Here is a 14,714-nt window from a genome sequence, read left to right on the forward strand (position 1 = left end):
GGCTAAAGTTCTGTTTTTTTTCATTTGATGTTTTTTCACCAGAATTTATACCATTTCTTATCAGAAGAGCCCTGCGATAGGCGCTGGTTGCTTTGCTGGAACTGGGCCTGCTTTTCATTCTTGGCAACCTCCCATTGTTCTGGCAAAGCTGGGTCATGCACCACGTTATGCATCATTGGTCTTTCCTTTTTCGCCACGGTTTCCTTTGCCAACTGGGCAATCTGGAAGCTTTTTTGTCTCTTCAACCTACACTGCTCCCACCCGACAATTGATCCCAGTATCAGAGAGCTCATGGCCCAGTTCGTGGCTTTTGTGGGGCTTTTATGATATATGAATATGACAGACCCCATCAAAAACATACTGGAAAACCCGAGCATGCCCGCATCTCTAAAGCACGGGATCGACGTCAGCCTCTCTAAAGAGAAGTCGCCCCACCTGACTGAGTCCCAGGCCTCCTTTAACGTGGCCCGTTCTTGTTTCTTGGCCAACTGGGAGTTGGATAGGTCATTGGTGAACTTGGGCGGAGTATCCTCCAGTAGAATCTTCTGGCCCCGCGAGTAGTTCGTCAGTACGGGTTCTCCTTCCGGTCTGTCTTGCTGCTGCTGCTGCTGCTGCTGCTGCTCATGCTGTGTCTGATTTGACCATGGCCACCAACGCATCTTTATGTATCTGTCGAGCTGTTGCTGTGATAAGCTCTAGAGTGTGCTGCAATGTACTGGGAGCTGATATAGCGGTCCCCCTCGACGGTGCTATAGCGGACCTTGCCTGCCCCGGATTACCCTGGTGCACTGAAAAGCCGTTTTCGTCGCTCATTGGTCTGCGCCCGCCGGCGTTTTTTTGGTCATTGTTAATATATCAAGTAAGAGCAGGAACGGAGATTTTTCATCTTGCCTTGTCCATTGTTCTGTCCCGGTGGTGCGCTGCTGGAACCACATCTTCTACACCGTACCACACCGCCCATCTCGTCTGCTGGTACTCTACTCGGTTTGCACCCTGCTCTGTTGTCTCTCAACGGTTCTTCTCTCCACACGCTCTTCTTCCTCAGCTCACTTTTCTTTTTTTTTCCTGCTCTTTTCTTTTTTTCCTTCTTTTGATTTCCATATAAGTTTGGTTGGAAGAAAAAATAAATAGAGCTTGTTGCAATCCTCAATAATAACAGCACCACTTGGACTTTTTAGTATGCAACGTTCCATCTTCGCGAGGTTCGGCAACTCTTCTGCCACGGTTTCCGCTCTCAGTAGGCTGTCTCCCACAGCCGCACCATATGCGAAAAACGGTTATGCCACCACCACCGGTGCTGGCGCCGCTACTGCCACTGCCTCAGCTTCATCTACGAACGCAGCAGCTGCCGCTGCTGCCGCCGCTAACCACTCCACCCAGGACTCGGGCTTCGATTACGAAGGCATGATTGATTCTGAACTGCAGAAGAAAAGACTAGACAAGTCATACAGATATTTTAACAACATTAATCGTCTGGCCAAGGAGTTTCCTTTAGCTCACCGTCAGACTGAAGCCGACAAGGTCACCGTTTGGTGTTCTAACGATTACCTGGCGTTGTCTAAGCACCCAGAAGTGTTGGACGCCATGCATAAAACCATCGACAAGTACGGTTGTGGTGCTGGTGGTACAAGAAACATTGCTGGTCACAACATCCCCACTTTGAACTTGGAGGCGGAATTGGCTACTTTGCACAAGAAGGAAGGTGCTTTGGCCTTCTCGTCCTGTTACGTGGCCAACGACGCCGTCTTGTCCTTATTGGGCCAAAAGATGAAGGACCTGGTGATTTTTTCCGATGAACTAAACCATGCCTCCATGATCGTCGGTATCAAGCATGCCAATGTTAAGAAACATATTTTCAAACACAACGACTTGAACGAATTGGAGAGGTTGCTACAGTCGTATCCTAAGTCCACTCCGAAACTAATTGCATTCGAATCCGTGTACTCTATGGCCGGTTCAGTTGCCGACGTAGAAAAAATTTGTGATTTGGCTGATAAATACGGTGCTCTAACCTTTTTGGATGAAGTTCACGCCGTCGGCCTATATGGTCCTCATGGTGCAGGTGTTGCTGAGCATTGTGATTTTGAAAGTCACCGCGCAAGCGGTATTGCTACCCCAAAGACCAACGACAAAGGCGGTGCAAAAACCGTGATGGACCGTGTCGACATGATCACCGGTACCTTGGGTAAGTCATTTGGTAGTGTGGGTGGCTATGTAGCTGCCTCTAGAAAACTAATCGATTGGTTCAGATCATTTGCACCTGGTTTTATTTTCACCACCACTTTGCCACCTTCTGTCATGGCTGGTGCTACAGCCGCTATCAGGTACCAACGTTGCCATATAGATCTAAGAACCGCCCAACAAAGGCACACCATGTACGTAAAGAAGGCCTTCCATGACCTGGGCATCCCTGTGATTCCAAATCCTTCCCACATTGTCCCAGTGTTGATTGGTAATGCCGATTTAGCAAAGCAAGCTTCTGATATCTTAATCAACAAGCACCAAATTTACGTACAAGCCATCAACTTCCCTACCGTCGCCCGTGGTACGGAAAGATTGAGAATTACCCCAACGCCAGGCCACACGAACGACCTATCTGATATTCTAATTAGCGCCGTAGACGACGTGTTCAATGAACTACAATTGCCACGTGTCAGAGACTGGGAAAACCAAGGCGGTCTGTTGGGTGTTGGCGAAGCCGGATTCGTGGAAGAACCCAACTTATGGACATCGAAGCAATTATCTTTGACTAATGACGACTTGAACCCTAATGTAAGAGACCCAATTATCAAACAACTCGAGGTGTCCAGTGGTATTCAACATTGAGCCAATTAATATTTGCATGGGATGAGATAGAAGAGAACATGGGATTTATTAATCAGTAAAAAAAAAAAAATTCCTCAATTTTTTTTTTCTTTTTTTTTTTTTATTTATGTATGATATCTTATTTTTTTTATATTTTATTTATTCAACAAACACGGCAAGCGCTCTCCACTGTATAGTAGAAGTATAATCAATTTTCAAGGTAAAAAAAGGAACAGAAAGGAAGAAAAAAAATATTTTTTTTTTTATTTGAATTTTCTCGAAAATATGTAAGAAGAGAGGATGTATATGTATATACCAGGACAATATAATATGTAGTAAATAAATAAAGAAAAGTAGCTAAAAAGTATTTTTCTTTAAGTGTGAAAAAACTTAGCGCTTAAGCGTTGTTTTTTTCCAATTCATCTTGCAAGTTCTTTGTACTTTTCTTCAATTCATTAGACAATTCATCGACGTTGAATTCTCTGGTAGTAGAAGGCTCGTGTTCTGGGACTTCTGGCATGACTTGAGCGGAAGATGTATAGGCTTTAGACTCAGGTTCTAATGGAACTTCAGCGGCCAAGTTGACAGTGGTGGCGGTTTCAGGACCAGTAGTTGAGGAAACAGTAGCAGTCTTGTTTTTGACCAACTTGGAGATAGGGCCCAATTTAGATTCGACCTTGTCCAAATATGGCTTTGATTTTTCACAGGCCAATTGGGAGAATTCCTGGGTCTTTTGCTTGGAGATCTCTACACCTTGAGCGACGGTGGCGTCGATTTCATGTTTATAAGAGTGGTAGATAACTGGCAAAGTGAAAACGAAGATGTCGCCGACGAACATAATGGTCCAGATGGAAAACCATGAGAAGAACTTGTGTAGGAGGAATAGGGCAACAGCGGATTTGAAAGTGTGCTTAGGAACCTGAGCGAACACGGTTTTTCTTATGTGGGCTTGGAAAACTGGCAATTGCTTCAAGGCTTCATCGATGCGAGGCTTGATGAAGCCAGCGACGTTTGGACATTCCTTAGGACCATACTTAGTGATCAGACCTTGGCCCAAAAAGAGTTTGGATACGAATTCAATGGAACCTGTTGTGAATAGTACGGTGTAAGCAACCTTCAAAAAGAAAGTGATCAAGTTAACTTTTTTCAAAATTAACAAGGCTAATAAGGACCCACCAAAGTATTTACCGGTTTGAATAGGGTTCCTCCATAATAGCAAATCGCAATTACAGCTTTGTTGTTGTTGTTGAACGGGAGTATGTTGAACGGGAGCAGACATATTAGCGTGTATGATTATATATATATATACACGTGCTGGGGGCTGGAAAGAATAATCAAATATCTGGCTTGGGAGCTGATAGTTAAGAGATCAAGAAAAAGGAATTGTTGAAAAACATCGAAGAAACCAAGGTCGAATTGCCAAACAAGAGAAACGGCCCACAAAGGGGGGAGACGCCCACTGGAAAGGGGCACAGCCCAACTTTAAATAGGAAACAGACGGCAACACAAGCCAGGACCCAAATGCTCCAAAGACCGAAAAGAACTGCCAAACCTGCTCTCTGATGCTGAAAACCGCTGCTGCGCTGGCTCGCGCAGTGAAAAATTTTCTCGTGGCCTCTTTCACTGCTCGTTCGTGCGGAATTACCGCAGAAACCGTAAAACACGCCCGTGTGGAGTGACGCGCGTCTTGCCGTCCTGAGTGATTGGTTCGGCGCGAAATGAAAAAAAAAAAAAAAAAAAAACTCGCCTTGCCGATTTTCCCCCGGAATTTCGCTCGAGATGACTGGAAGTTGCAATCGATGAGTCTTAACCACACGCAACATAGCACCAACATACGCTGGTAGACACACGCTCGAATACGCCCGCAGACGCAGACATGTATATGTATATGTGTATGTATATATATGCGTGTGTGTTTGGGAATGTGCCAGTGTATCTTCGGATGTCCGAAGAATAGTTATGCCTTTTTCTTGCAATAGATCGAATATCTTCATCACTTTACAATAAACTTGCAAGAAACCAACACTAGATCGCTTCAAAATGTTACGATCAACCGCTGCTACTCGCTCATTCCATAGCTCCAGAGCCTGGTTGAAGGGCCAAAACTTGACTGAGAAGATCGTCCAGACCTACGCAGTGGACCTGCCCAAGGGCAAAGTTGTCTATTCCGGCGACTACGTCTCCATCAAGCCGGCTCACTGTATGTCCCACGATAATTCTTGGCCTGTGGCTTTGAAGTTCATGGGACTTGGTGCCACCAAGATCAAGAACCCCTCACAGATCGTGAACACCCTCGACCACGATATCCAGAATAAGTCTGAAAAAAACCTGACCAAATACAAGAACATCGAGAACTTTGCCAAAAAGCACAATGTCGACTACTACCCTGCAGGTAGAGGTATCGGCCATCAAATCATGATCGAGGAGGGCTACGCATTCCCCTTGAACATGACGGTCGCATCCGACTCGCACTCAAACACCTACGGTGGCCTTGGTTCGCTGGGGACCCCCATAGTGAGAACAGACGCTGCGGCCATATGGGCCACGGGCCAGACCTGGTGGCAGATCCCACCGGTGGCCCAAGTGGAGTTGAAGGGCAAACTACCACAAGGAGTCTCCGGTAAAGATATCATCGTCGCATTATGTGGGCTCTTCAACAACGACCAGGTCCTAAACCACGCGATTGAATTCACAGGCGACTCTTTGAACGCGCTACCCATTGACCATAGACTGACTATAGCCAACATGACCACTGAGTGGGGGGCTCTTTCTGGCCTGTTCCCCGTAGACGAAACTTTGATCAACTGGTATAAGAACCGTTTACAAAAATTGGGCACAAATGACCATCCAAGAATCAACCCAACAACCATCCGTGAACTGGAGGAAAGGGCGCAGATTGTTAGACCAGACAACGATGCCAGCTATGCCAAAAAACTGGTCATCGATCTATCCACGCTTACCCACTACGTTTCAGGCCCCAACAGTGTCAAGGTCTCGAATACCGTGCAGGACCTATCTAAACAAGACATCAAGATAAATAAGGCGTATTTGGTGTCGTGTACCAATTCACGTTTATCTGATTTACAATCTGCCGCTCAAGTGGTTTGCCCCACTGGGGACTTAAACAAGGTCAACAAAGTCGCTCCAGGCGTGCAATTTTATATTGCTGCTGCCTCATCAGAAATTGAAAAAGATGCCCGTCAAACAGGTGCCTGGGAAAAATTGTTAAAGGCTGGTTGCATCCCATTACCTTCCGGTTGTGGTCCATGTATTGGCCTAGGTGCGGGCCTATTGGAACCAGGTGAAGTTGGTATAAGTGCTACCAACAGAAACTTCAAGGGTAGAATGGGTTCAAAGGATGCATTGGCTTATTTGGCTTCTCCCGCAGTGGTCGCTGCTTCCGCTGTGTTGGGTAAAATCGGTTCACCTGCTGAAGTTCTATCCATAAGTGAGATCCCATTTGATGGTGTCAAGACCCAGATAACCGAAAACACTGTCTCTGAAGAAAAGGGCGAAACAGAAGCTCCGGTTCCAAAGCAATCCGTTGAAATTTTGGAAGGTTTCCCACGAGAGATCTCGGGCGAGTTGGTCTTTTGCGATGCTGACAACATCAATACTGATGGTATTTATCCAGGCAAGTACACTTACCAAGATGACGTTCCTAAAGAGACGATGGCCAAAGTCTGTATGGAAAATTATGACGCTGATTTCCAAACGAGGGCCCATCCTGGCGATATCGTCATCAGCGGGTTCAACTTCGGTACCGGATCCTCCAGAGAACAAGCGGCCACTGCATTATTGGCTAAAGGTATCAACTTGGTCGTGTCCGGCTCCTTCGGTAACATTTTCTCTAGGAACTCCATTAACAATGCTCTGTTGACTTTGGAAATTCCAACTCTAGTCAAGAAACTACGTGAGAAATATCAAGACGCTCCAAAGGAACTCACAAGGAGAACTGGTTGGTTCTTGAAATGGGATGTAGCTAATGCCAAAGTAGTCGTCACCGAGGGCTCTTTGGATGGTCCCGTCATCATGGAACAAAAAGTAGGTGAGTTAGGTAAGAACCTGCAAGAAATCATCGTGAAAGGTGGCCTAGAAGGTTGGGTCAAATCCCAACTATAATATGCATAAGAATCTGGAAGCAACACGCCTTTTTCTTTATTTATTTAATTTAATGTAATTTATTTATGATTATTCATTTTCTAATTTTTTCTAGTTGCAAATCGATTGACACACGTTTATTTATGTAGTCTCTGATTATATTTTGTCCTTTTGATGAGTGCTCACAATATTCAAAATAGCATCTCACCTAATCCGCTGGAAAAATATAGTTTTATAGGAAAAAATCAAAAAAAAAAGACAAGAAGGTAGGCAAGTATTTGAAATATTCAAGAAGGGAACCCTCATATATTCATCGATAAAAGTTGCGCACATTAATGGACAAGTATACGGCTCTAATTAACGATGGGAAGTTTTCAACTCTTACATTGAATGTCTCGAGATATCCTAAAAGTCTGGTATATTGGGAAAAGTTATTGAATCATATAATAAACACTTCCACACCAATATGCAAATCCATCGAACCTCAACTGTTAGAGCTAATACGATATACATATTCTTCTATGCTAAATGAATTTCCCTACTTGGAGAACTACTACATTGATTTCGCACTACTAGAATACAAGTTGGGGAACGTTTCCAGATCTCATAAGATATTTCAACATGGATTACAAGCATTTAACCAGAGATCTTTATTATTGTGGATATCATACCTAAAGTTCTGCAACAACGTTGTCTTGAACCAAAAGCAATTATTCAAGAAATACGAAATGGCTGAAGAGTTCATTGGTTTGCATTTTTTCAGTGGAGAATTTTGGGATTTATATCTGGAACAAATCCAATTGAGATGTGTATCCTCCAAGAGATATTGGAGCGTCCTAAGAAAAATACTTGAGATTCCGTTACACTCCTTTGCCAAATTTTATGCATTATGGTTATATCAAGTAGATGATATAACGGATCTGAAACAACTATCGCAACTGACAAGTGAAGACGAATTATCCAAGAAACTGAAGATAAACATCAAGTATAGCGGAAGGAAAGGTCCGTATTTACAAGAGGCAAAGAAGAAACTAAAAAAGATAACCAAAGAAATGTATATGGTAGTTCAATACCAAGTGCTTGAAATTTACTCCATTTTTGAATCGAATATTTATTCCAACTATTACACATCATCAGAAACTTTGGTCTCTTCGGATGAAATAGAAGCATGGATAAAATACCTCGATTACACAATCAATTTCCAAACTGATTCTTTAACACATTTGAATTTCCAAAGGGCTTTACTCCCCTTGGCCCATTACGATATTATATGGATAAAATACTGTCAGTGGTTAATTACTGCAAAAAATGACCTTGTGGGGGCCAAAAACGTTTTATTAACAGGATTGAAATTTTCGTTGAAAAAGACGAAGATAATAAACCTGCTGTATTCAGTCCTCTGTAAATTAAACGATTACGAGCTTTTGCGAACCCTTTTTGAAAAAATCGAATCCTCGTATTCTGAAAATATTGAAAATGTTGATGATTTTGAAATATTCTGGGATTATCTCCAATTCAGAATATTTTACCAAAATTCCGTGTCTCCAAGTCGATATTCTGATTCACAATTAAGTGGACTTTTGAATAAAGAGCTATTTGACAAAGTTTGGAAGCGTTTGAGTTTCAAAGAAAAGAAAACGGGACAAGAAATCCTGTTGAATAGCTTGATACAGTTTTATTCAAAGGACACAATAGAGTTTGTAGAAAAAAATGTGTTTAGAAAGATATTGGCATCCAATTGGGAGTACTATTTACAAAACGGTATTTTTTGGTCCTGCTATTGCCGCTTAATTTATTTTGATACTTCGAGATCGTACTTAGAGAAAAGACAGTATATTGTCAAGACAATCTGGCCCCAGATAGATAAGAAATTAGCCCAGAATGTCTTACCGTCGTTAACGGAATTCTGCCAGTCCTACTTTCCAGAAGAACTGGATACACTGGAGGAAATATTTACCGAAAAAGCTTGAGCTCTATGTCTTAAGCCTCACGGTTTTAAAGAAAGGTATGATATGTACATATAATTAATGACGTTAGGAAATTCTTGGTTTCTATAAGTTCCTCCGTTCTCTATAGTTGACGTTTAAATGATTGATACGGCGAGGTGGATAGGAATTTTTGTGCAATCTTTATATCGATATTGATATCATTAATTAAGGCTTCTTTAGTAGTATAATTCAATTCGGGCCTGATGTGGCCCAGAATATTAAATTTGACCTTGGCCCCATAAAAATCGTTCTTGAAATCGTGAAGAACATGCAATTCCATGGTTTTGAAATCATTCCCGTAGAACGGATTTTTTCCTACTGAAAGTACCATGGGGAGCACGTTTAAATCACCATTTGCTTCACTTAAGTATTGACCGTAATTATAAACCACAGTTCTACCATCCTGCCTTGTTTCGACCAAGGGTTCTCCATGGTCAATAGCCTTGATGTGAGCAAATCCAAAATAAACACCCAAATCCAGATCGTTTATACCTTTGGGTAACTGCTCTATGGGCACGTTGGCTGTTGGGATGCCTAATTCAGCAGATCCACGTCCAAACCCGCTAACAATGTCACAATAATCTGTAACAAGCGGGAATGGTGGACGTGGTTGTACAGGTATGGGCAAGTCTACTTCTCGTTTGAAACTATCGACCATATCAGTATTCGTATTTCGATGTATCAAGAAGGTACCTGCTAACACAATCAATATTGAAACATAAAAAGTCCAGCTAAACATCGAAGTCTTTAACAAAACTCTCAATGTTACGATGTCCAGTTCCTAGATCCAACCTGCAACTCGATTAAAGTGGTTCTTGCACGTTCAATCTCGCCATCATGAATTACTAATAATTAAGACAGCGATCGAACTCGCAGTATTACCCTACTACAGATTGACCCATGACCAACCTACTCATAAACGGGAATGCGGTATATCAGTACAGCAAGCCAGAGCAATTGGGTCCTCTGCTCGCATGACCTGGTCTGATAATTGATGGTTCATATAGTACACCCCTGGGCATGTAAAGTTCATGGTACAGATCTAATTGTATAAAGAAGCGTTTCTTTGGATGGTAGTAATAACCACTCCCCTTTTGAAAAAAGCTCTGCAATGTAAGCCAATAATCCAACTAAACTGTACAGCTTGACTTAGTACATAAGTAAATACCAAAAATAGTGTGCTTAGATGTCCTTGTACTTTGTTTACGGCTGTCTTTCATAGCGTCAAGTTTTGCTTTATGATGTTCGCTTCACGGTGAAAACGAACATGACAAAATAATTTAACCATATCCAAGTTAAAGAACTCTAAAGCAGCAGTGTATAGAGAATAAAAAACAAACGTTTTGAACCTTGCCACCAACCTGGAACAATATCTGGAAGCTAACGGACGGAACCAGAAATAGTGTAAATACTCCTCTTTTACCGTTCGATTGTATTACTCTAAAAAGGCTCGAAGTCACCAACAAAATGCAAAAGTTTACATCAGTTACTCATAGATCATTTTCCCATTCATGTATTAATGCTAAAGCTGCATGCTCGTTAATCAAACCCGTTCATCACTTAGTAAAGATTGACAAATCAAAGTTATCCCCTAGGTTTCCAGAACTGAAATACGATAAAAGTGATATTAGGTCACCTGGATTCAAACCAAAAGACACTCACGCAGACAGGCTCAATGATCATTATCTAAACACTCTACAATCCGACCTTCTGTTGATCAATTATTCGCACAATGCGGCCGTAGAAAAAGGCCTTAAACAAAGAGCATGGAGTGGGGATTCGCCATATCACTTGAACAGACCACCTAAGAATCCTCAGGGTTCTAAAGTCCAACTACCTGATATCCATCCCATCAAATGGGGCAATATCCCTGGATTAGAAAATGTTGTGATAAATTGTTTTGTTAGAGAGGCAAGAGAAAACCAGTTGTTTGCTATCACTGCAGCTCTTCAATTACAACAAATAACCGGATGCAAACCCAAACCAATTTTTTCTAAAAACGATGTTCCTACCTGGAAACTAAGAAAGGGCCATCAGATGGGGGCCAAAGTTGAATTGAAAGGTAAGGAAATGTCACAGTTTTTAACGACATTGACGGAAATCGTTTTACCAAGAATAAGAGAATACAAAGGTATTAGCAACCAATCCGGGAATAGATTTGGTGGAATAAGTTTTGGTTTGACCGCTGAAGATATCAAGTTTTTCCCTGAAATTGATGCGAACCAAGACTCATGGCCAAAAACTTTTGGTATGCATATAAACATAAACACTTCTGCTCAATTAGACTACCAGGCAAGAACTTTGTTAAGTGGATTCCAGTTCCCATTCTTCGGAGATGAAAAATAAGGAAAACGGCTTGGTGATCCTGGCTGTACTCAATCATGCGAAATTGTTAGAACGCAAAAATGCATATATAATTTCCAATTACCCATGTAAATATATAAACATATAAAAATACTCTCTCCATTTTCCAAAAATAATCTCTCGTAGACTTTTAAGAAGACTTGAAAAAAAAATATGATAAATTCGAAGTTTTTACACTATTCTGTATAAAGAATTCTAAGGGAAAAAAAATGTACATATAAAAGTAAAATACCTGTTTAAAATGAGAACAGTAATTTCTTCTTATTTTAATCGCTTTGAAGATTTTCATTTATTTCTTTTTTTTAGATTTTTAGATTTTTAGATATATTTTATCTTTTCTTGGCATCAGGAAGAACAACTGCTAACTAGACTAGAGTCGTTCAAACATGGGTAATATTGAGTTTATTAGTCTTTTTAGCAATCAATGCCACTCTATCACCTAATGACAGAGCCAGACCTTGTCCCTTTGAACGGATACGCACATAACCTATGACTTCATCGGTCTTGGAATCCTTTTCAATACATAAGTTGGCCAGGGCATCTTCTCCGAAAGATGATTTTGCATACAAGTTACAACTTAAGAATCTACAGTCATCTTCTCCTAAAGACTCTGATGGTGTTAAAATACCCATGTTTGTTCCCGTGATCAATTCTTTCAAATAAGCATGCAGTGTTGGTAGTTGTGATTTGACTGAAATCTTGTTTTCCCATTCAAAAGCATTCCACATAGTACGGAAATGTTCATCATCGGTACTGGCTGGCTTAATGTAATCCATAATATCAACATGGACATCGTTCAAGATAACATAACGAGCATCTTCACCATGTGCACCATCGTAAATAATATTACCGAAAATAACACCGGTGTCAGCAGAAGAAACCTTGACAGTAACGGTAAATTTATGGAAGCCATGAGGAATGACATTAGTCTTTTGAGGTGTATCAATAATTTTCAAATCACCAAGGGTTGCAAACTGCACATGCAAGTTTTTCAAAGTCTCCTTAGTTTGATTGACCAGAAGAACATCTAATACCACATCGAACTGGTTATTTGTGATACAAGCTTCAGCGTAAACTGGATCTGAAAACCCACATAAAGGTACGATTTTCTTCAGCTTAGAAATACTGGAGCTACTGCTAGCGTGGATTGCATCACCTTTCATTGCTAATTGTAAATCCTCTTCAATACTGTCATTCTGGACATTAGTAGAGTCCGCACCAGCAAATTGTCTAAAGAAAATTGGTTTATCAATTGGCTCAATGTTCTTGTTACTATCTTTTAGAGCTCTCTTATGCTTGTTCTTGTTTGAAATTTCAATTTGCTTCTTGAATGAAGATTTAGTAGTGTCCAAGAATGCAACTTCCAAAAGCTTAACTTCGGTTTCCTTTTCATCAGGATTAACTTCATCCAATAGAATGGAGATAGATGTCATGACTCTTTCTAAGGAATCTTCGTCTATTTTCTTCTCCACTAAAGAACTTTGACCAACTCTCACAATACTAACCAAAATCAATAAAGCTTCCGCCTTCAAAGCATTGGTGACGGTTTTGTTTTTAGAGACCTTTTCAAATCTTAGAACCAATTTGATAATCGTATTCGCTAGGATAGCGGCAGTGTAAAAATCACCACTTAGAATGAAACGACGGATTGGAGGTCTAGAGTCGCGTTCTTCATCGGTAACCGATTTGTGGGAAGTTTTAACATCAAAGGCGTTCTCAGTGGCATACGTACCATCTGGTAGAATAACTGGACCTGTTGGCTTAGCGGCAGCGTCGTCTTCGTTTTCTTCGGTATCATCTTGGTTTTGTGTCAACCTCCGGGCTTCAGACTGAAGGATAGGAACTTCACCAACGCTATTACGGATGTGCTTCCAACAATGTTGTACTTCATGCTCTTCTTCAGCGTATTCACCCATAATCCATAATGCACCACGGTATGCCTTAGCAGATTTGACGTTGTCTAGGGACTGGACCATATTTTCGAGGATATTGGATCTTAGTTGTGGGTATTTCTCGATGACTTCTTTAACAAAAGTGATAACACCGCTGGCGGCAACTGAATTCAGATCACCGATGAAATCCAATAGTAGAGATACTACACCGGCTGCCATTTCTACAAAGCTTACTGCCACAGTACGAATTGTCTTAATCAATAATTGTCTATATTGCATTGCCTTGTCTTGATCTGGGTTATTTACGGTTGTTTGCAATTCCTTTTTCAAGAGCTGAACGACATCTTCAGCGTTTCTGGATGTAGCCAAATCCATAGAGATATCAAGCGCCTTTGAGCGAACGTCTAAATCTTCAGCGTTCAACACTCTCAGAATATCTAAAGTCAAATCTTCCAAAGCGCCTGCATTCTTGGCGTTGATGTCTTGGATACGGTCTAGAACAATTAGCTTAATGTTATTGTCAGAAACCTTGACAGCTAAGTCAATTAGCTTATTAACAGCAGGAACTAATACAGTTGGATTAGCAGACAAGATAGTCAAAGCTAGCGCAGTCTCAAAGATCACTTCGTTAGATGTTGTGGTGGTGAGCAGTTCCATTAATAGTTCGATATATTGAGCTTTCAATGCGGGGGTTCTGTTCGCATCTTGTCTAACAAACTGAACGAAAACAGCTTGCAATAAAGGATCTAGATTCTCTATATCAGCGATATTGTTTTCCAAATAGTGTAAGGCGTTTTCGCGATCTAATTCAGCTAGTCCAATGAATGCATTTCTTTTACATATTGGGTCAGTTTCAGCCACTATGAACGAATTGATAATTTCTTTGGCATCCGGAAGTAAATGCTCACTGACTTTGTAAATGGAAAAAACCGCTAAAATGGCGTATTTACGAACGTATGCATGGCGATATTCCAAACACGCCAAAACAGAAGGAACCATCTGTTCTAACAACTCGGCCTCCCTCAATTTGGTCAAAAATCTTAAAGTGTTACCTCTAATATACTCATTAGGATGTTGCAAATCATGCTGAATGGCATTGCAGACAAGAATCATTTCATGTCTCAATTTCCCGTCTTCTGCTAGTTTGGGAACAATTTCCCAGTAGAAATACAAAAGCTTCTTTAGTTCTTTGTTTTTGGAAGGCATGACAAATCTGATGATATGCATCAACAGTTCAGGCATTGGGTTCCCCTCCAACATAGCCACTAAAATTGACTTCATAGTATCAATTTTTTGTTCGTCAGATCCCTTTTCAAGAGCTTTCTGGAAATCTGTGCTTGAATAGGTCTCCATACTCGGAGAAGGATCAAAAACCAACGTGTACGCTGGTTGTGAAGAAAGTGAAGACATGACTGTGCTCTTGTTCGATGATTGCCGCTCCTTTTCACTCTTTCTTTCTAGACGACCATAGCACGAGGCCTGATTAGTGTCAAATTTCACTTGTCGAGCTGTTGTTTTTCTGATTTCGTTCTACGTGTAACGTGTACGGGGAATGAAAAAAAGA

At 41.2% G+C, this 14,714-nt stretch overlaps 9 protein-coding genes across 9 annotated transcripts; 4 read left to right on the forward strand and 5 right to left on the reverse strand.

Moving 5' to 3' along the window:
- Positions 1-35: 35 nt before the first annotated feature.
- COX20 (Cox20p) lies at positions 36-659 on the reverse strand (the record flags this gene model as incomplete). Its single annotated transcript, XM_018363651.1, has 1 exon — positions 36-659. The coding sequence occupies one exon, from the start codon at positions 657-659 to the stop codon at positions 36-38; it is 624 nt and encodes a 207-aa protein (XP_018223780.1).
- A 520-nt stretch (positions 660-1,179) lies between these two features.
- On the forward strand, positions 1,180-2,826 carry HEM1 (5-aminolevulinate synthase; the record flags this gene model as incomplete). Its single annotated transcript, XM_018363652.1, has 1 exon — positions 1,180-2,826. The coding sequence occupies one exon, from the start codon at positions 1,180-1,182 to the stop codon at positions 2,824-2,826; it is 1,647 nt and encodes a 548-aa protein (XP_018223781.1).
- Positions 2,827-3,202: 376 nt separating this feature from the next.
- Positions 3,203-4,084, reverse strand: RTN1 (Rtn1p; the record flags this gene model as incomplete). The annotated part of the gene is made up of 1 exon (XM_018363653.1): positions 3,203-4,084. The coding sequence occupies one exon, from the start codon at positions 4,082-4,084 to the stop codon at positions 3,203-3,205; it is 882 nt and encodes a 293-aa protein (XP_018223782.1).
- An 82-nt stretch (positions 4,085-4,166) lies between these two features.
- DI49_0415 (uncharacterized protein) lies at positions 4,167-4,799 on the reverse strand (the record flags this gene model as incomplete). Its single annotated transcript, XM_018363654.1, has 1 exon — positions 4,167-4,799. The coding sequence occupies one exon, from the start codon at positions 4,797-4,799 to the stop codon at positions 4,167-4,169; it is 633 nt and encodes a 210-aa protein (XP_018223783.1).
- Positions 4,800-4,845: 46 nt separating this feature from the next.
- On the forward strand, positions 4,846-6,927 carry LYS4 (homoaconitate hydratase LYS4; the record flags this gene model as incomplete). Its single annotated transcript, XM_018363655.1, has 1 exon — positions 4,846-6,927. The coding sequence occupies one exon, from the start codon at positions 4,846-4,848 to the stop codon at positions 6,925-6,927; it is 2,082 nt and encodes a 693-aa protein (XP_018223784.1).
- Positions 6,928-7,241: 314 nt separating this feature from the next.
- On the forward strand, positions 7,242-8,876 carry PRP42 (mRNA splicing protein PRP42; the record flags this gene model as incomplete). The annotated part of the gene is made up of 1 exon (XM_018363656.1): positions 7,242-8,876. The coding sequence occupies one exon, from the start codon at positions 7,242-7,244 to the stop codon at positions 8,874-8,876; it is 1,635 nt and encodes a 544-aa protein (XP_018223785.1).
- Positions 8,877-8,976: 100 nt separating this feature from the next.
- Positions 8,977-9,633, reverse strand: FMN1 (riboflavin kinase; the record flags this gene model as incomplete). Its single annotated transcript, XM_018363657.1, has 1 exon — positions 8,977-9,633. The coding sequence occupies one exon, from the start codon at positions 9,631-9,633 to the stop codon at positions 8,977-8,979; it is 657 nt and encodes a 218-aa protein (XP_018223786.1).
- A 728-nt stretch (positions 9,634-10,361) lies between these two features.
- Positions 10,362-11,240, forward strand: MRPL7 (mitochondrial 54S ribosomal protein uL5m; the record flags this gene model as incomplete). Its single annotated transcript, XM_018363658.1, has 1 exon — positions 10,362-11,240. One exon carries the CDS (start codon positions 10,362-10,364, stop codon positions 11,238-11,240), a length of 879 nt encoding a protein of 292 aa, XP_018223787.1.
- A 398-nt stretch (positions 11,241-11,638) lies between these two features.
- SEC26 (coatomer subunit beta) lies at positions 11,639-14,560 on the reverse strand (the record flags this gene model as incomplete). The annotated part of the gene is made up of 1 exon (XM_018363659.1): positions 11,639-14,560. The coding sequence occupies one exon, from the start codon at positions 14,558-14,560 to the stop codon at positions 11,639-11,641; it is 2,922 nt and encodes a 973-aa protein (XP_018223788.1).
- Positions 14,561-14,714: the final 154 nt, after the last annotated feature.

Source organism: Saccharomyces eubayanus, chromosome II (genome assembly GCF_001298625.1).
Source record: "Saccharomyces eubayanus strain FM1318 chromosome II, whole genome shotgun sequence".
NCBI lineage: Eukaryota > Fungi > Ascomycota > Saccharomycetes > Saccharomycetales > Saccharomycetaceae > Saccharomyces > Saccharomyces eubayanus.